At 49.1% G+C, this 20,745-nt stretch overlaps 1 protein-coding gene across 1 annotated transcript in view; it reads left to right on the top strand.

Annotated features, from left to right (window-relative positions):
* VWA5B1 (von Willebrand factor A domain containing 5B1) overlaps positions 1–20,490 on the top strand; it is a gene marked incomplete at its 3' end in the record, with an annotated part of 52,753 nt that extends 32,263 nt beyond the window's left edge. Inside the window, exons 11-22 of the mRNA XM_081308534.1 lie at positions 186–300; positions 1,736–1,921; positions 3,795–3,960; positions 5,176–5,366; positions 9,115–9,307; positions 9,724–10,038; positions 12,237–12,374; positions 15,205–15,327; positions 16,957–17,031; positions 17,631–17,700; positions 18,380–18,497; positions 19,984–20,490. Of these exons, the coding sequence (XP_081164660.1) occupies positions 186–300; positions 1,736–1,921; positions 3,795–3,960; positions 5,176–5,366; positions 9,115–9,307; positions 9,724–10,038; positions 12,237–12,374; positions 15,205–15,327; positions 16,957–17,031; positions 17,631–17,700; positions 18,380–18,497; positions 19,984–20,490 (2,197 nt within the window). The remainder of the gene's footprint in view (positions 1–185; positions 301–1,735; positions 1,922–3,794; positions 3,961–5,175; positions 5,367–9,114; positions 9,308–9,723; positions 10,039–12,236; positions 12,375–15,204; positions 15,328–16,956; positions 17,032–17,630; positions 17,701–18,379; positions 18,498–19,983) is intronic.
* Between the last annotated feature and the right edge of the window lie 255 nt (positions 20,491–20,745).

Genomic DNA, 20,745 nt, shown 5'->3' with positions numbered 1-20,745 from the left:
TGAGAGAGAGAGAGAGAGAGAGAGAGAGAGAGGAGAGAGAGCGTGCACTGTGGATGGTCCTTCCTCCTTCTCCCTTGCCTCTGCCCCAGACAGAACCAGCTCCGAGTTGGCTCTGTCTCTTTCCCCATCAGAGGCAAAGATCCAGAGGGCCTGGCAAGTAGCAGCCTCTCTGTCCCTGCCCCCAGGTGCTATAGCTTTGGAATTGGACCCAACGTCTGCCACCGCCTGGTGAAAGGCCTGGCATCTGTGTCCAAGGGCAGCTCTGAGTTCCTGATAGAGGGGGAGCGGCTGCAACCAAAGGTAGGTAGAGGGGCCTCCCAGCCTCCTCCGGGACTGGAATCTCACAGACCCAGGCAACTCAGTGGGATTTCACCCTAAATCTGAGCTTTGCACCAGGCCACACCACACCCCAGTGGGAGCCACGGAGGCAACAGCCACAGAGCAGGTGACTCTTGCAGCAGCCCCAGGAGCTGGTGCAAAACCAGGTCTCCCGGTCTCCAGCCACTGGATCACATGCTTCATCCACTGGCCAGGCAGGATTGAGGCTCCTGAAGGAGCCGCCACCTTTATAGATTTGGAGCTGAGCTTGGAGTCATTTCTGGCCACACTTCTGATGCTGACCACAGTGGTTCAGAAGACTCTAAAGGACTCAGAGATTAGGAAGGCTGCCATCTTCTCTTCCTTCTTGCACATTTGTCACAAATAACCCAACCCTTAGGAAATCCAGGAGAAGGGACCAAATGGATTATTCTGGGGTTGCATCTCTGAAAGATAGGAGAGGGGGAAGCAAGAGTGAATTCATCCATTAGTCAGTGAATTAATCCACTGATTAAATTATAGCTCTTATAATTATTTCACCTCTGACAATGCCTACACTGTCTCACACATGAACTTTCAGGGGACCTCTCAAATCCAAACCCTAACACTGAGGCAGATCCACCATCTGTGAAAGGAAATGAGGTGGGGGAAGCAGATTGGGCAGGAGCTTCCAATTGTGATGTTCTGGAAAAGTCTTAGGCAACTCAATGGAGCTCTGGAGCAAAGACTGCCCATAAGAGTCTGCATGGCCAGGCACTAGAATCTCTGCAATCATTGGTCTAGGGCTTCCAAGGAGAGGTGTGTTCTTGGCTCAAAAGCTAAAACACTGGATCTGGAAGCTGTCACCAAACTACCTACATCCCTTGCAGCAAAAATGTCATGTCTTTCTGGAAGAAAGATTTGAGGATGTATCTACAGCCACCACAACCCCTAAATCATGTTCTCTGGGAAAGGGAATCAGTCTAGGAGATACTAACCCACAGTTGTCATCCACTGAACACCTGGCACATGGCAGACACTTCAAATCTGGTGTCTCTTAGAGTCCTCCAGCTACCACCTCCCACTTCAATGCAAGGGGAAACTGAGGCCCTGAGTGGTAAATTAACTTTCCCAAGATCCCTATCCAGTTCAACCTTCCATGTTCCCTTGAGCTAGCCATAGCCAGACTTTGAGCCTCAGACTTTCTCCTTTTTATAAAATGTTCACCTTAGAGAAGATGAGAGCAAATACCCATCCCAAACCCGACAGTCCAGGAGTCTAAAAGGCTCAGAGGTGTGTCTATTGCTGAACAAGCCACCCTAGGCCTGCTGTCACTTCCTGCCTGCTGATACCCCCTCAAGCTCATATCCACACAGTCTTTATGTCCCTTGTCTGCACAACCCCTGCCCACACATCCATCCCACCTGTGTTCCAACAGATGGTCAAATCCTTGAAGAAGGCCATGGCCCCAGTCCTGAGCGACGTGACTGTGGAGTGGGTCTTCCCTGAGACCACAGAGGTCCTGATCTCACCTGTCAGCACCAGTTCCCTGTTCCCTGGAGAACGGTTGGTGGGGTATGGCATTGTGTGTGATGCCTCCTTGTACATCTCCAATCCCAGATCTGTAAGTATTCTAGAAATTGCCAGGGAGCCAGTGAGAGTCCAGAACCCATGCCCACAGACCACACTAGTGGCTAAGACTATTCATGTCATCTAGGAACTAACTGGAACAGGGTTTAAGGTGTAGGTTTGGCTGCGAGGCCATGGGCATTTGATCATGATGATACTGATTAGTTGGGCGCCACCGTGTCCAAGTGTGGTTCTCAGGAGCCCCTTCAGAAGAACAACTTGAGGAACTTGTTTAAAATGCAGAGCTCAAGCCCAACCCAAGACTATTGAATAAGAATAAATGAGGGTCTGGTCAAGGAATCTGCATTTGACATCACCTCCCTTAAATGATACAATGGACGCTTCCACTCAAGAACAACTACACTCAAGTTTCTTTGAACACTTAGCAATTCGTATCTCCTTAGATGAGCTTGTGTTTTATTTATTTATGGATAATTCCCTTGTATTTGGTGGCAGAATTGGGATAAAAGCAAAGAACTTCTCAAAGGGAAGTGAAAATTTGTGCTAAAATGTGGGAGATTGGCTGATAAGCTCTTTTCTCACTTACCTACCTTCTTTAATGGGTCTCTCCATTACCCTTTAGAGAACTTCTCATCTTGATTGAAGGAGTTACAAACCCAATGCCTAGGGTGATTGGGCAGGTATAAATTGGATTTGTTGTAAAAAGTAAAAGGGGCAAATGACGTAATGGACAGCAGTCATCACTGAACTCACAGTCGGAGAGGCAATAAGGAATGGTGAGAACTATGGTAAACCGGGTAGCCCTGTCTAATCTGGGCAGCTCCTACTCAGCTCTAACAAACTGCTTCCATGCAGGACCTGTATGTGGGCCTGTATTAAATGTGTTTCCAAGAGAAATTGGAACTTTATGTGAAATCTCCAAATTTTTGCATGTTATAGAATTTCTTAAGAGCCATTGTCAGAGCAAATGTTAACGTGTTGCCAAGAGCGAATTGTTCAACTGCAGGGAAAAAATGCTAAACAAGATGCTATCCAAGTCTCTGTGCAACCCAGGCCTTCCTTGGAGGTCTGAAAGACAGCAGAGCATCATCAGACCCTCCCACCTGATGGAACCCTATAAAGTCATCAAATTCATTCTTCCTTTGTACCCATGACATTGGCAGATGTTGGATAAAGAGTACCCTCACCTGTCGGTGTCAACATGACCTGCCACAAACTTCATGGAAAGCAACCTAGATATAACTAATGAAATTAAAAATAGATAAACCTCTCAACCCATGAATCCCACTCCTGGAACTCTAACTCAGAGAAATGAAAGAGGTTTAATGGATTTGTGACCACCTATTTTTATGGTGGCAAAAATAAACATTCACAAAGTGAATGATTAACAATAAAAAGATGGTGGAATGTCGTACCATCGAATATTAAAGAGAATGTTTGATATGCAGGATTTCCAAAATGTTTTAAGTGCAAAGGTCAAGATACTGATAAATATAAGTGATATGGTCCAGTTTTCATGAAACAAAAATGACCCCCAAAGCCAATGTGTTATACAACACACACACCCACACGTTTATACCATAAAGAATGAAATTAAGGAACATTTGTTCATTTCGGTTACCTATTAGGAGATAGGAATGACATTTAGAATTACATTTTTAAAATTTTTAATGAACAAAGTCAATCATTTAAAACATCAGCAACATAAATGATATGAAAAGATAGTCCCCTTCTCCAGCTCTTGAACAGAAGTTTGCCTCAATCCCTTAAGCAAACAAGTTTTCCTATTCCACTGGCTCCTCAGAGGTGAAACCCCACCCTCACTCCCACCCATACCCCTTGCCACCCAGTGGAAGTTCTTCCTGATATCTAGCCTCGCTTGGCCCTTTTTCCTCTTCTCCCTCCAGGACAAGAAGCGAAGGTACAGCATGCTGCACTCCCAGGAATCCAGCAGCTCTGTCTTCTACCAGTCTCAGGAGGAGGGACTTGGCCCAGACAGCGGAGACAGTGCCAAGAGTGTCGGGCAAACCAGAGAGACCCGGCCCTTCAGTGGTGACTCCACCTCTAGTCGCGGTATGCCCCCTTTTTCATAATGATGGCCACCTCAGTGTTTCGGTCAGCTTTTTAGCCACTGATCCCCAAAGACTTGACAGGAATAATTTTAGAAGGAAAAGTTTATTTGGGGCCTCACAGTTGCAGAGGTCTTAGTCCATAGATGGCTGACTCTTATGCTCTGGGTCTAAGGTGAAGGAGGACATCAGGGTGGAAGGGTGTGGCAGGGGACAGGAGCTCAGGACCTAACCATTGGGAAGCAAAAAGACTGTTCCTCACCAGGGGAAAATACATACCCCAAAGGCATGCCCCCAGTGACCCACCTCCTCCAGCACACCTGACCTGCCCACAGTTATCCACTCAGTTAATCTCTCTCAGGAGATGAATGCACTGATTAAGGCTCTCATAACCTAACGATTTCACCTCTAAGCTTTCTTTTTGGGGACCCCTCATATAACACTTATAACTTACTAGCTGCAAAGCACTTTATGAAAACCATCTCGATGAATAATTAGCAGCCTGCAGAGGGAGGTACCATTATACCTATTTTACTGATGCAGACACTGAGATTTGGAGAATTAAAGCAATGTGGCTAAGTTCTCAGAGCGTGAAGGAGGTAGACAGAGCACAGATTGAGTCTAGAGCTATCTCTTAAGTCCCTTTTCAGCTTTTGATTCCATTCAAAGGTCATTTACCAATTACTCAGTAAGGTTAGGCGGTAAGCACAAGATGAAGGCACAGGAGACACAAACATGGTACTGTCCTCCAGGACCTACCTCTCCATCTGAGAGAGAGATACCATTGACCTTTGCTCTGATGGAAGCAGAGCAACAGGGGCCACAACTCTGGGCAGCTAAGGAGAGAAGAGAACATTCCCTCGAGTATAAAAAAGACTGCACGTGGGGACTGGTTCTTAGAAGTGAGTAAAGAGAGAAGGTTCCAGAAACTTCCTGGATAAAGATGTGGAGGTGTGATACTTAAAAAGTGATACAGGTTGGCTTCTCATACAGTTGGGAGCACACTGTACCTTCAAAACGGGACAGAAGCGAGAGTCATTGGGAGGACAGATGAAGGCTAGATGAGGCAAGGCTCTGGATGCCAGGGAGGCACCTGCAGGTACAGCAATAAAGAACTTAGGAACTTGAAATGTTTCCTAGTAGGAAAAGGGTATCCAAGCCCCTCTCCTTCCCCTCTGTCCTCCACCCTGACAGCTCCCTTCTCACTGCCCCTGCCCAGGTATGGACCCCTCCCAGAGACGGAGGGCATACAGCACCAACCAGATCTCCAACCACAAGACCTGCCCAAGGACCACCACAGCCAGCGACCCCACAATGTCAGCCAGGAGACATCCACTGCGAAAAGCCAAGCTGCAGGATCTCACCAATCAGACCAGTCCCGACACCCAGAAGTGGCCGGCTGATTTGCAGGTACTCCAGCAGGGCAGGTTGGTGAGGAACTAGGGGGGACCATGAGTGGGGAGAGCTGAGCCACAAGGAGAGGGCCTGTCTATCACATAGATAGATGATGGATGGATGGATGGATGGATGGATGGATGGATGGATGGATGAATGGATAGAACACAGAGTCCAGATCTATCTGAATTTACAGCATTAGGTTTCCATTTAAAAGATAATTACCAATTACCTACAAGGACTAGGCAGCCACCAGCTTAGGGAGTGAGCCATTTCCTCCTATTTTTCAACTGTCCTACCCCTAATGACACCGTCTAATAATGATGCTCACTTATCAATGAGATCACCTGCTCTCTGCATACAGCACTTCCCAGTTGGCAAGGCACATTTATCTGCATCTACTCTGTCATTAGATTTTATAGCACATTTGGGAGAGGAGGCAGTTTGGGGTCCAATCACTCCCACTCAGTGCACACACAGAAATTGAGGCCAGAGAGGTAAAACAACTTACCCAGAGTGACGCAACCTGTCAGGGAACTGTAACCCAGGATCCTCTGTCTTCAAAGCTCCACTTTCCCTCCTGCTTCTCTTCCAATCCCAGCATCTGGAAATTCACCCAGGGCAGAGGGGATTTCAAGTCAGGGCTGGGTAGAAAGGTCACCTGGTGTTTCGTGAAATCAGGTTTCTCACCTCAGCACCATGGCCATGATAATTCTTTGCTGGGGAAAGGGACAATCCCGGGTATGATAGAAGGTTCAGTAGCACCCTTGGCCTCTGCCCACTGGAAACCAACAACATCCCCAGTCATGACAACCACAAATGTCCTCAGATGTTGCCACATGTCCCCTGGAGGCTACATCAGTTGAGAACCACTGTGTTAAACCAAAGCGTGGTTTAACCCATTTCCTTTAGAATGGACTTCATGTCAATGGTGCATGAGCTTGTGGTACCATAGAACCAGGCATGAACTCTTCCCAGTGTCCCTTCCCCATCTCAGATGCCACCTCAACCCTCCTTGCCTCCATAGATACCTACTGCCACCTTGTCTCCCTGGGAGCTCTCCTCAGTGCTTAGCCAGGGACCACCCCATGCAACCGGAAGGCACTGGCCTAGGAGTCAGGCAGACACTTCCTCACCTGCATTGCTTAGCCTCTCTGAGCCCCAACTACCTCATCAGTGAGAGGGAGAGAGTAGCTATGTGGGCAATGGAATCACCACCAACAACAGATATTCTGGGGGAGCCAACTCCAAGTGGAGGACTCTTCCAGCCATTGGCTGGTGGAGGATACAGTGCTGACCAGCCCCCAGCACACAGTGGGCATCTGATGGCAGCTTTACTTGGCGAGAGCTGGGGCAGGTTGGCTTCCCTTGACTTCTCTTCAGCTTGCTCCCAAGCTCTTGTGGCCCACCTTTTCTCATCTCTTCCCTTTCCCACCTCTACCCACCCCTGACTTCTTCCCAGTCTGATTCTCCCCAACTGACTTACACACATGTGCATTCTCTCTCTCTCTCTCTCTCTCTCTCTCTCTCTCTCTCTCTCTCTCTCTCTCTCTCTCTCACACACACACACACACACACACACACACACACACACACTCCCTGCAGCCTCTAGCCTGTGAAGAACTGGATCTTAGATTCATCTATAGCAACTTGGGTTTCCCTCTAACCCAGTGTGGATGACGGTGAGGGCAGGGGTCTGACCCAGCATGGATCATGGTGAAGGCAAAGGAAGGAGGAGAAATCCCAAATCTCTGAAGGGGATGGGGTTAAGGATCCCTTGAGATCCAACAGTCATGGCCAGGTACCAGCTTCCATGGAGGCCATTCTAAAAGTGACCAATCTCCTCCTCCCACAGTCTTGTGCTATACCTAGAACCTCTGGCCCAGAAGCATGAATGTCACCCCCATTTAATGGGGAGGCATATTCCGCCTCCCAATAAATATGTAATAGGAAAAAGCCCCATGGTTAATGATTGACCTAAAAAAATTCTGTTACACATAGTAAGTGCCTTTGTTTTCTTTTTTAGAGTGGGAGAGAGAGAGAGAGAGAGAATTTTTTAATATTTATTTTTTAGTTCTCGGCGGACACAACATCTTTTTTTGTATGTGGTGCTGAGGATCGAACCCGGGCCGCACGCATGCCAGGCGAGCGCGCTACCGCTTGAGCCACATCCCCAGCCCCCTTTTGTTTTCCTCATATGTTCCACTACCAGGGGATGTATGAGGTCCCAGAAATTTGAAATTGATTTTAAATTCATTTAATATTCTTCAGTTACGAAAATAATACACACTCATCACTTGCAATAAAAATTCTCAGATAGTTCATTCAGGAATAAAGTACAAATAAATGTCCCCATTCCCTAGTCTAGACCACTTGATTTTGAGTGTCTCACACATGCACAACACACACATATATTTTTAACAATTACACATACAAACTCCTCTCCAACTTACTTTTTAAATGTCTTTTTCATTCACTTTTTATATACAGTAAAATTACTCTTTCTGGTGAACAGTTCTGTGAGATTTAGCAAAAGTCTTTTATGGTCACCACAATTAAAATACAGAACTGTCACAACTTAATATTTAAAAATAAGTTTTATCTTGGACATCTTTCCACATTGGTATGAAGAAATCTCTTTTTGCTCAGTGTTGTGAGGTTCCTGTGTACAGATGCACATAGATACTTATGCCCTTGTGGATTTCTAGAGGACTGAATTCCTAAAAGTGGAATCCTGGATCTCAGGGATTTGTTCATTTTAATTGTTGCTAAATAATTGCTTAATTGTTCTCCCACCGTGTGTACCAATTTGCACTCAAACCTACAGCCCAGGAGAGACTCTGGGTCTCTCCTGTATTTGTCAATCTGCTAGATTGTTTTAATTTCCATTGCTCTACTTTTTCAGGAGGCTAAGCTTCTTTATGGGTTTATTGGATCGTTTTGCTATAAACTGCTTATGAACACCCTTAACCCATGATTCTATTAAGCTTGTCTTTTTTCCTCCAGTGATTTATAAGAGCATTTTCTTAAAAATGATCTTTGTCATGCATCTTGTAAATGTTATTTCCCAGTTTACCACTTTCCTTTTGATGTGTGTACCGGCACAAGAATAGATAGATTAAATCATCAAAATGGAACAGAAAGCTCATAAATAAGTCCAAATGGGCATCTGTGTTGGGAGAGAGGTGGGGAACTGATAAACTGTAGGGACTCAATGGATAAACTATTCAGTAAACAGTGTTGAGGTTTGTACCATTTGGAAAATCAAGAAAAATCTGGTTTCTGTCTCTAAAGTAAAACAAATTTCATGTGATTCAAAGATTTAAACATACAAACAAAAATAAAAATTCTAGAATATTGTTGCGTGGGAAAGACCTTTTAAGCATGACATATGGGAAGACATAAGGAAAAGGGTTGACAAATTTTAACCACACACATAAAAAATGTTAAACTTTATGCCCCCCCAAAAAATAGGTTTAGAATTATTCATGGTATGTGATTTTTTCATGGTTGTTTTGGTTTGGGGTTATGTTTGTTTATTTTAGTTTTTGGCTTAGAATTTATCCATCATTTGGTTGATATTTCTCATGAGTAATAGTTATGAGTTACTGGGTCCTGGATAAGGCAGTGCCTCAGGGGAGTTGCAGTGCCCAGGGAAAGATCCATTATTGGGGCAGGAGGGTCCTGCCACCACCGGTTTGGGTTCGGGTTCCTCTTCCTCCTCCTCCTCCTCTTCTTCCTCCTCCTCTTCTTGTGCCCATAGCCCTTCCCGAACAGTGGCCAGGAACTCAGCAGGGGCCCCAAACTTCATGGCCCAGGGGCCCGCAGGCCCTCTCTGCTGCCCCAAGGCTGCCAGCCCTTCCTGCTCTTGGGCCAGGAGCCCCAGGCCTGGGGACTCACAGATTCTGGGTCTAGCCTGAAGCCTGTTCGGGACAGTCGCAGCCCAGGGGACTTGGGTAAGTGTAGGAACGTCCAGAACCTGGCTAGGGACAAGGAGAATCCTTGGCTGTGACCAAGGATTTAAAAGGCCCAGAGGGCCAATGCCTATCTGTCCCCTGAAGGTTTGTTGTGGCCCACACTGCCCTGAGGACCTCACCAATCCCACCTTCCCCATTTAACCTTACCTTTGGGCAGCCTGATCATCCTCTGCCCAAGTGCCCCACCTGGTCCTATCGGGCCCCCTCAGGTCCTGGCTTCCTGGGAAGTGGGATCTGATCCTTTCTGGGAGACAAGCTCATGCCACCCAGTCGTCCTAGAAAAGAAGTTGTCTGCCCCTGGGAAGGGAGACTGGGTTCTACTTGCATAGGGATGACTGCACCATGGGGAAGGATATATCCTCTGAGGGGTGACCATCTTGTCCCTGGGCCCACAGAACCATCCCATCACCCCTCCGCCTTCGAGACAGAGATATCCTCGGACTGGGAGCCCACGGCCGAGTCTGAGGAGCTGGGCAGTTCCAGCAGGCCCACCACCCCAGGCCTGATGCTGGGCAAGGCTCTGGTCAAAGGCCTGCAAGAGAGCCAACGCTTGCAGTGGGAAGTGATCTTCGAGCTGGGGCCCCCCGGCCTGGAGCGGAGCAGCGCGCGCGACGCCGACCTGTGGAGCGAGACCTTCCACCACCTGGCAGCCCGCGCCATCATCCGCGACTTCGAGCAGCTGGCTGAGCGCGAGCGCGAGATCGAGCACGGTGAGCCCACGCCCTTGCATCCTAGCCCCGCCCAGTGCTCCGCCCACTCCAAGACCCCGCCTCCTGTAGCCCCGCCCAGCGCCCGCCCACTTCCCTCCACGATCCACCCTCCCTCAGCGGGCCTCCAGGCCCCACTCCTTCCTTATCTCCCCGCCCTCCCCCCGGCTCCACCCACCTTCCTCCCGCCTCCAGCCCTGCCCCTTCGCCTTCTGCTCCAAGCCTGGTTTCAGCCCTGCTCTTAGCTCGAGCCCCCTCAGTCTCCCCACCGCCTCCCTCTGCTTGTGCTCCATCTCCGCCTCCCACTGCTGCCTCCAGGTACCTCCCCTCACCACCCCGCCTAGCCCGGGGCTCCACCCGCTCCTGGATCAGCCCGCTGCCCCCTACCTCCAGGTCTCCCTGCCATCATCCCTGGGCTCCTCCCAGCCCCAAGGGTTGATCCGTCCTCTTCAGCCTCCTTTCCATCTCCTAGGCCCCCAGTACCCTATCACGGCAGTGCTGCTTCTCCCCTGTAGAGCTCCGGAGACAGTAAAACGTGATAAACTTTGGAATAGCCTGCGCTCTCCTCTGGGACAGTCCTTTCCCACAGGACCCTAGACCTGTTGGTCCACACACTTACTGAGAATCAGCGGAGGCCGAGGCCGTAGACTCAGCTACTCAGCAAAGGGAGCAAAAGAGATCCCGCCCTTCCCCACCCGGGAGGGCTTGACACAGACTAGCAGAGAGGTGGACATTAATCAAACAGTTACACAAGAAGTGATTTTTTTTTTTTTTGTAAACAAGAGAGTCTTGTACAAATAAAAAGTTGTGCAACTTCCAAGCTATCAGTCCAACAAAGACAGTGATCCAACTAAACATCTTTAAAAGTATCCTAACAATGTACAGATGCATTCACAACAGAATCTACTGATTAAAACACACCAACAAAGAACCTACAACAGAATTTCCAGGTGCCTACAATAGTTTGTAGATTTGTTTAGTTTACAGTTGCATATATTGCCTTGTTTTAAGAAATGTCATTAATACAGATGTATGGTTTATAATGTCCCCATTATGGCAAGAAAGAAAAATACATTCATAAAATAAAATGTCTTTCAGGTATTTATTATGCCAAGTATTTTAATGATTATTCTTACTATGACATAAAATAATACTCATTTAGTAATAAAAGATAAGAACAAATATGTACTTGAGTGCATTTTTCCTAAGTGCTATTAAGAAGAAACCCAGGGGGCTGGGGATGTGGCTCAAGCGGTAGCGTGCTCGCCTGGCATGCGTGCGGCCCGGGTTCGATCCTCAGCACCACATACCAACAAAGATGTTGTGTCCGCCGAGAACTAAAAAATAAATATTAAAAATTCTTTCTCTCCTCTCCCTCTCTCTCCCTCTCTCTCTCCCCCCCCCCACTCTCTCTTAAAAAAAAAAAAAAAAAGAAGAAGAAACCCAGGGATGAAGCCACTTGCAATAGGAATGGACTGAGGGGAGTTCATTTAGTCTGGAAATTGGGGCATCTTTTCCTCCAAGTGGTGACTTTAGGATCTTAATGGAGCACATTTGGAGAACAGGAGATATAGAGTTGTATGATTTCTTTGACTGAGGCTATGTTTTATTCACATAATGATGTTGTTTATTTTTTATTTATATTTGAATAATGCCTGTTAGTTTTTGCTTCTGTGGGCACTTCTTACAGTTTACCAAGCACATTTCCACCTTTTATCCCCTTGACTCTTCACACAGCCAGAATCTCAGGTTCCATTACTAATCTGCTGGGTGACCCAGCATTCTCACCCTCCCTCTCTGATTTTCTTCTTGGCAGTTTAATGGGTCAGGTAGGTGGCTCCCACCCACCCCTATGAAGTCCTGTGGCAAGGTTTCCATTCGACATCTGCAAAATTAAAATATAAAAACAGACAATATCGTTTATTTAAGAATTAACACTGAACTTATTTAAGGGAATTAGCTCTCTTCTCAGATAATGGGTTTACTTTTTACATGAAAACATCCTTTATTTTGTGAAATGAAATGATGGTCGTTTTCTTAACATCTTTCATGAGCAAGTGGGCAACTCCTTGATTTTAAACGCCTATTTCATCCCAAAGATGGGGACCACAGTGGAGGAGCCCTCTTTTTTAGCTTTCAGAGCTTCTCTGTCCTGCAGGACTTCCCAAGACCAAGCAGTGACTCCGGTTCCTCCCCTGCAGGGTCCCATCGCCGCTACCAAGTGAACGCTGTGCACACCAGCAGGGCCTGCAATGTCATCAGCAAATACACAGCCTTCGTGCCCGTGGACGTGAGCAAGAGCCGGTACCTACCCCTGGGAGTGGAGTATCCCAATTCCGGTAAGGAGACTGGCGGCCGGGCACTGCTGAGGCCACCCAACCCCAGGGACTGGAGGAGGGGTTGAGACACAAAGGAGCACAGACCTGCAGGGAGACGAGACGCAGGGCAGGGCCTAGAAGCAGGAAGCTCCCAGCACCCATGGTCCACCCTCCACCTGACAGGGGACACATCAGTCTCCATCCTACTCACTTTTCCCACCAAATGAAAATTACTTTACTGTGTTACCCCCAAAAAAGGGGGAGCAATGCTATGTTGTTCTTGTAGAAAATTCCCAAGTAGGGCTGGGGATGTGGCTCAAGCGGTAGCGCACTCGCCTGGCATGCGGCATGCGTGCAGCCCGGGTTCGATCCTCAGCACCACATACCAACAAAGATGTTGTGTCCGCCGAGAACTAAAAAATAGATATTAAAAAAATTCTCTCTCTCTCTCTCTCTCTCTCTCTCTCTCTCTCTCTCTCTCTCCTCTGTCACTCTCTCTTTAAAAAAAAAAATTCCCAAGTATAGAAAGATAAAATAACTTTCTCTTGATGGGTATCTACACGTAGAGAAATCAAAAGACAGATAATGTTACAATGATGGGAACATTTTGATATGTGCTGTATTTTACAAAAGCTGGGTATGTAAAAATCTGTCTACGAAGGGGAATCTAGGTGCTCATTTTAATAGTCGTAGCATATTCTACAGCAGCAGAATGTGATTTGATGATCAGCTATCATCCAAATAGCCAATTAGGGGGTGGGGTTGTGGCTCAGTGGTAGAGTGTGAGGCACTGGGTTTGATCCTCAGCACCACATTAAATAAATAAAGTTATTACATCCATCTAAAATTTAAAAATATTTTAAAATAATAGCTAATCAGAAAGCATCCAAAAGTGCTTTGTATATATTCTAAATCATTTAACTCTCATAAGATAATTCCGCAGAGTCATTGTTTTTTTTCCCTATATATAGATTTATTTTTTTTATTGGTTGTTCACAACATTACAAAGCTCTTGACATATCATATTTCATACATTAGATTGAAGTGTGTTATGAACCCCCAATTTTACCCCAAATGCAGATTGCAGAATCACGTCGGTTACACATCCACAATTTTACATAATGCCCTATTAGTAATTGTTGTATTCTGCTACCTTTCCTATCCCCTACTATCCCCCCTCCCCTCCCCTCCCATCTTCTCTCTCTACCCCATCTACTGTAATTCATTTCTCTCCTTGTTTATTTTCCCATTCCCCTCACAACCTCTTATATGTAATTTTGTATAGCAATGAGGGTCTCCCTTCATTTCCATGCAATTTCCCTTTTCTCTCCCTTTCCCTCCCATCTCATGTCTCTGTTTAATGCCAATCCCTAAAAAACAAATACCAAATGTCTTCTTTGATATAATGAGAGCAACTATGAACAGAGCAGGGAGGAAGAGCAGGAAGAAAAGATTAACATTAAACAGAGTAATTGTATTACTAGCATTTTATAGATGGGACATAGGGGCAGGGGGTGGTTAAGGAACTTGCCTGAGGTCACACAGAGTGACAAGCAAAACCAGGCTTTGAATCCAGTGCCCTGGCTCCAGAGTCTCTTCTCATTGCCTTTTAAGATCTGTCACATTTTGAGCCTATTTAGACCTTTGGTTGACTTCTCATTGGTGACTGGAAATTCTACTGCAAAGAACATCTTGGTGCACCTGTCTGACAAGTAGGCCTTCCGTGGCAAGAGTGCCCATCTAAAATCCTTGTGTACATTACCACACTGCCCATCACCCCCCAGGTTCCTTCCCACCCCTCCTCTCCAGCACTGAGTACTGCTTACCTTTCTAAACTCTGCCCACCTAGTAGAGGAGAAAAGACTCTCTCTGGGGCATTCCTTTAATTTTTTTATGAGATACTTTTCGTGTTTCTGAACTCTGTGCTGCTTCTTTACTGGATTTCATTTTCCTGTTCTTTGCAGTTCCTTTAAAAAAAAAAAAAAAAACACAGAACTGCAAAAAAAAAAAAAAAAAAAAAAAAGTGTTTGAAACAAAATGGGCCCTTTCTCCCTCCTCCTGTCCCTGTTCCCTTTTCTCATCTATGGTACCTAAATGATCAGTCACCCATCCCTCCATCACTGCTGATTGCTGCCATCTCAGGCGTGGGTCAGCAGCCGTGGATGGCAGGCTGTGGCCACTGCATGTCCCTTCATGTTGCTAGGATGCCTCTCACTCCCGCCCATCTCCCACTGGGCTGCTAACATGCCCGGTGCAGCCCGAAGGTCAAGGATCTGGCCCGCATCTTAACCCAAGTCCCAGAGCTCCCTAGGCCTGGACCAGCACCTCCCCACGGGTGTGTGTTCTGAAAAATTCAAACTCTAGTTTCTCATCTTGCGAATATCCATTTGACACAAAAATGGGAAGTCCCAGGTCAGGAAGTATACTTAGTGACCAAGAACATTCTCTGCGGCAGACCCTCTGAGAGCCCTTAGTATGCTCATGGACTGAGGTGGGAGGAGGAGAATGGTGTGGTCTGGAGAAAACCAGCCCTTTAACTTCCTGGAAACCTTGCTGTTTCACCCACATCATCTCAGCAGTGGTATCCACCTGGCCACGCAGAGATGGTTATTCCCATTCTCCAGGTAGGGAATCTAAGGGTCAGAGTGGACCACATCCCATCTGGCTAGGAAGGGCTAAGGTTCCAACCCAGGTCTTTTTTTCACTCCAGAGCTTATGGTTTGGCCTTGTACTCTGCTCTCCTGCTTTGGGATCATTGTGAGTGGAAGCCAGAGTTGTCTCTGCAGCCTTTGGGAAGGAGACAGGACCAGCACATGTGCACCACTGATCCTTCTCCTTGTGCTCCATGAAGGTGCCCCGTTGCGGATGATCAGCCTTTCCCGACAGTGGAGAGGCGCTTCTACTGGCTTCGGACAGTCCCAGATCACACTCAGAGAAGACTCGGCTGCCGGAGACTGCAAATTTCAGACCCTAAGTAAGAGCCACGTGGGGTATGTTCAGAAGCCCAGGCCCCTGAAGTTCCTGCACCCCCACGTCTGAGGCCCCAGAGGCTGTGCTCTGGACTCCTTAGGCAGGGTCAGCACCAGGCCAGGCCTCCCAGGGCTGTCTGAGGCCTAAGATGGGCAGAGGGCCTCCACATGGGTCAAGCACGGCGCCACTGACATGGCTCTGTCTTTGGGGAGACGGCCGCAGGGTGCCCGGGAGCAACAGGGTCTCCCTGCATGTCTCCCCTTCCCACGGGCACTAACCCCAGGGGCTGGTCCACCCTCCAGGCTCTGAGGCCGCCCCCAGCTCTAGATGCCAGGAAACCTAATAGACAGATAGGCAGCCTGAGCCAGCCCTAACCCTCTCCTTGGCACCCTCACATGCACAGTGAGGAGGCCCTGCCTTCCGCCATGCATGAGGAGGACATCAGAGGTCCCCTGTGGCCACCAGCTCAGTCGTCCAGACTGTGAGAATGTTCTATCCACACTGTAGGAGGTGACGGAAACCCAAAGCTGCTCTTCCAAATTAAAGCATTTGGCCCAGGGCTTGGCCCCTGTGGCTTCCAAACCCCAAGGGCACCTGCTCCACCCTAGAGCCAGGCTGAACCTCCAGGGAATTTCCCATCTACCCCTTCCTTCTCCACAGTTCAGCTCTTGGTGGCCAGTGGCTTTGACCAAAATCACAAATCCCTTTCTTTCCATTGTCCCTCTATTTACACTCTTCAAACTCTGAACTCTTATCTACCCCACCTCCCCTCTCTCCCTAAGGAAGGTGATGGCTAACATGGAGAGTTTTCTATGCACTGGACACTGTTACTATCCAGGTCTCCTCATAACCATATTGAGAAGGATCTTTTTGGTTTGTTTGTTTCCCAATTAAGATATGAGGAAACTGAGGTTCAGAGAGGTTAAGTGACTCACTTGAGATCACACAGCGGATATGTGAAGGCACCAAGATTTGAACCCAGTGTTTGGCCCAGAGGCCATGAGGTTGAGCATCATCCTATTTGCCTCCTGGTCCCCTCAGTGAGTCAGCCATTAGTCTCTAGTTCACTCTTGTGCTGGTTTCTCAGGGTCACCCACAAAACTCTACCTGGTCCTTATAGTGTGAACAGTCTCATTTGGGGAGACAGAAGCTTTGCTGCACATATTTGTCCATGAAGCTTTTGTCACCGGGATACTCCCTTAGAGTGGATGGTCCAGCTCATTAACCCTTGCAATGGCAATTATAAGACTAATCACCTTAATTGTGTGTTTTTGAAAATAGTCTGTGCAGTTGTTACCCCCATTTTACAGGTGAGGAACTGGGACTCAGAGCCCCTCGGGAAGTCCGTGCCATGTTCTGGCGCCTCCTCAGGGAGGCACAGCCCTGGGAGGAGATGCCCACCTCTGCCCCCAGCCACTAAGCCCCGGTCCCTGTCGGGTGGGCAGCTGAGCACTTAGCCAGGCACTAGCATGAGCTGGTGTCATCTCCTTCAGTCCTCACGATGACACGGTGACATGGGTTAGCTCCAATTGGCAACCAAACTTATAAAGAAAGTGAGTGGGCCAAGGGCCCGTGGTTAGTCCATGGGGGAGTCGGGATTTTCAACCAGGCTCACTGGCTTCCTGCATTGTAGCCAAGGAGGAAAACTCCTCTGCGTCCCTTGGCGAGATCCTGTGTCCCGGTCGGGATAAGCACGCTGCTTCGGAAGGTGAGTGAGCAGCCGCGACTGGCTCTCCTAATTAAGACGGTGACCGTGATGGGTCCTGGGCAGAAGGAGACCTCAGCACCAACCCAGTGCTGGGGACTTTATTGGTTCTTCAAATAGCCTTGTAAGAGCAGAAGAGGATTATCCCCAGTTTAAAGATGGGGAAACTGAGGCTTGGAGAGGTGAAGCCCAAGGTTACACAGCAAGTTGGTGACAGAGCTAGGCCTGGAGTCAGGCCTCCCAATTCCAGCTGAGGGGCCACTGTACCACCCCACTCTGCCTAGTACGCTCCAGCAGTGTGCAGGGGCAGAGTGTCAACCCACTGTCCCCATTTGGTACGTTGATGTGAAGCTTTCACAGCTCCCAGAATAGGCCAGGGTCCACCCCTCAAGGACGTTTGGAGGTCAGTTTCTTATATATTCCAGGCTTCTCTTCACCAGCTGGCTCAGAAGCACCTGCCTAGTGGTTAGCTCAGATCTCTGGAGGCACAGGGATAGAGGCAAGTCCCTTCCCCTCTCTGGGCCTCTATTTCCCCAGCTGAGCAGTGAGCAGTTGGACAGGTCACCTACAGGGCCTCAGTCTGTCATTCTGTGGCTCCCCAGGTCCCCTGCACAACGTGTCCACCACTGCTCTTTCCTCCTTGAAGGCCTCAGAAACTGTCTTTGGGTCCAGGTAAGTAGAATTTCTAACGGGGAAATGGTGGGGGCTCTACTGCACCCTCTTTTCCTGGGGTTGTCCCTGGCTGCAAAGAACAAAGGCAGGTCCAGCCCAACACTGAGACAGAGGGGTCGCTGTCTTCCAGGGCTCATGCTGCCTCAACACGCCTGACTCAGCCACTGTTACCGCGTCTCTCACATTCCCATGGTCTCTCCGAGTACCCGTGTCCCCAGGAGGGCTGGCCTGGGATTCTTCTGGTCAGTGGGCTGGTCATGGCTACAGCATCAAAAGAGGGTCACAGGCCGGGCGTGTGGCACATGCCTGTAATCCCAGTGGCTCAGGAGGCTGAGGCAGGAGGATCATGGGTTCAAAGCCAGCCTCAGCAACAGTGAGGCACTAATCAACTCAGACCTTGTCTCGAAATAAAATACAAAATAGGGGGATGTGGCTCAGTGGTCGAGTGCCCCTGAGTTCAATCCCTGGTACCCCCAAAAACAAAAAGAGGGTCATAAAAGAACTTGAACCTGTTCTTGTTGTGCTGCCGCTAACTCGCTGAGGCCTCCATCTCCCCAGCTGTCCAGTGAGGGAGGCTGGAGGAGGCCATCTGTTGGATCCTTCTGCCTCTGGCTTTCACAGGCTTCTGGTGGGTCCTGGGGGATGGGATGGCCGGGGACACTTGCCTTTACCCACACAGGCTGACTCTCAGCAATTCCAGGCTGCTGACCCGAGCAGCCAAGGGCTTCCTGAGAAAGCCACTGGTCAAGACTCCAGAGGCCACCCTGGGGAGCCAGAGTTTTGACTACTTGCCCCTGGTGAGTACCCCCACCCTGCCTCAGAGACCCTCCAGCCCCGCCTGTGTGTCTCCACCATCCTTCCCCCACCCAGAGAGAAGGAGACCTTGTCTTCGAGTTCAGATCCCGAGTTCTGGAGCCTACTAGAGGGCCCCACCAAAGTAGCCAGAGGGAGTTAGCATGAGTCCTCCCATCCAGGTGGTGGGGTGGTCTGGGGTGTCGCTAGAGGCCAGTGCTGGCATCATGAAAACTTCTATGCAATCTGCTATCTTCACCCTAAAAATTCACAGGAATTTTGCATTCTACTTACCATCTATGTGTGTCTGTTTTTCAGTACATAAAAATAAGTCTTGAAATGACTCACAAGTGAGTAAAATTAACACCCCAGGGACACGCACCACGTTTAGCACATGGCTCTGCAGATGCCCCACATGCTGCAGTGGGTGAGGAGCCCAGGTCTAGGGTGGGCTATCTGGGCCTCTAGGACTTGGGGGAATCACAGGGTGTTCAAAGGAGGAGCACAGTTTACACCTTGCTGCCCGGCACTTGTCTCTGTCCACCCAAGGGCACAGTGTCATTTTGAATCCTTCAAAATGCATTTATGCACTCAGCAGTGAGCCAGGCTACTGTGAGGCCCTGGATTGACAACCGTGAACTAGATAAATGCAACTAGATAAACTAGTTTCCTGGGACTGCATGGCTGAGAGTCCCGGGGGACCCAGAGGAAAAGCCAGGCATTTTGGTGGTGGGAAATACAGGGGGTAACAACCCAGGCCTGAGAGGGGGGCAGTGGCAAGATCAAGCATGACTTCCCAGAAAAGGTCATGGCTAAGCCAAGCCCAAGGAATGAGGAGCTGCAGCCTACGGCCTGGGGAGGAGAGAGCGAGCTTGGCAGCTAGGGAAGGGAGAGGAGCGGGGGATGAAAGCCCAGGGCCAACAGGGGCAGGTCGCACGGGGCTTTGTGAATCATCTCCTGAACTTCCTTTAATAGAAAATTGAAAACTTGGAACTGAGCATTCAAAAAAATGCGCTCTCTGTGCCTTCTGAAGATTCCCCTGGGTGCAGGGCAGATGGATTGAGGAGGGAGGGGGAGAGAGGGGAGAGGGGCTCATCGGGAAGCAGAGGGTTCACGGCAGAGCCATTCAGAAGGTAGAATCCTCTTGGAATTGGAAACTGATCAGTGTGCAGGGTCGGAGAGGGAGGAGGAGGCCAGAGTCTCCTGGATGTCCTGGACAGTCAAAGTGGCCAAGCTGGGCCCACCCACCCAGATCAAGAGGCAAGTTTAGCAGGAAGACATTGAATTGGCCTTAGAAAGAATCAGTCTGTGGCCCCTGTGGGAACTGATGTGGGGATGCTCAGTTGGCCTGAGTTTCCCAAACATCCCCCGGGGCCACAGGGTGAGGAGGGTGGACAGGAGCAGGCGAGCTAGGAGGAGCGAGACTTTTGCCTGGCCGGGGGACTCCATGGGCTGACAAGTTTGAGGCCCACTGAGGGCTTCCCCACACAGGTGTCTCTGCAGCTGGCCTGCGGGGCCTTCCTGCTCAACCAAGCCTTCTGCGAGGCTATCAACATCCCCATGGAGAAGCTCAAGTGGACCTCGCCCTTCAACTGCCACCGAATGTCCCTCACTGCCCGCCAGCCCGAATCCAAGACTCTGAGTCCCCAGCTGTGCAACAGCCCCTCGCCTCGACACCTGTCCTGCGACAGTGTCTCCCTGGAACCTCTGGCAGACAGCAGGCTGAGCTTGGAGTCCAAGGTGCTGATAGAGCACGCAGGGAAGCTGTGGGCCACTGTGGTGGGGCTGGCCTGGCTGGAGCACAGCTCGGCCTCCTACTTCATTGAGTGGGAGTTGGTGGCGGCCAAGGCCAATTCCTGGCTGGAGCAGCAGGAAGTACCTGAGGGCCGCACGCGGGGCACACTCAAGGCCGCAGCCCGCCAGCTGTTCGTACTCCTGCGGCACTGGGATGAGAACCTGGAGTTCAATATGCTTTGCTATAACCCAAATTATGTGTAGTGGGGGGAGGGGAGGGGTGCAGGGGGGCGTGGGCCGTTTCCGCCCAGTGGGGACCTTTTTGACACTGTAGCCAATATACTACTTGCTAGAAAGAGCTCTGGACTGGCAGTCAGGAGGCCTGAGTTCAATCCCCAACTTTGCCACCACCCACCTTTGTAAGTACAGGCCAGTCCCTGCCCGCTGCCTGGGCCTCAGTTTCCTCATCTATAAAATAAGAGGGTGAGATGAGGCATCTGGATTAGATCTTTAAAAATG

The sequence above is a fragment of the Spermophilus citellus genome (genome assembly GCF_964194105.1).
Source record: "Spermophilus citellus genome assembly, chromosome: 9".
NCBI lineage: Eukaryota > Metazoa > Chordata > Mammalia > Rodentia > Sciuridae > Spermophilus > Spermophilus citellus.
The sequence above is the reverse complement of the archived record's forward strand: the minus strand, read 5'-3'. Positions and strand labels throughout refer to the sequence as shown.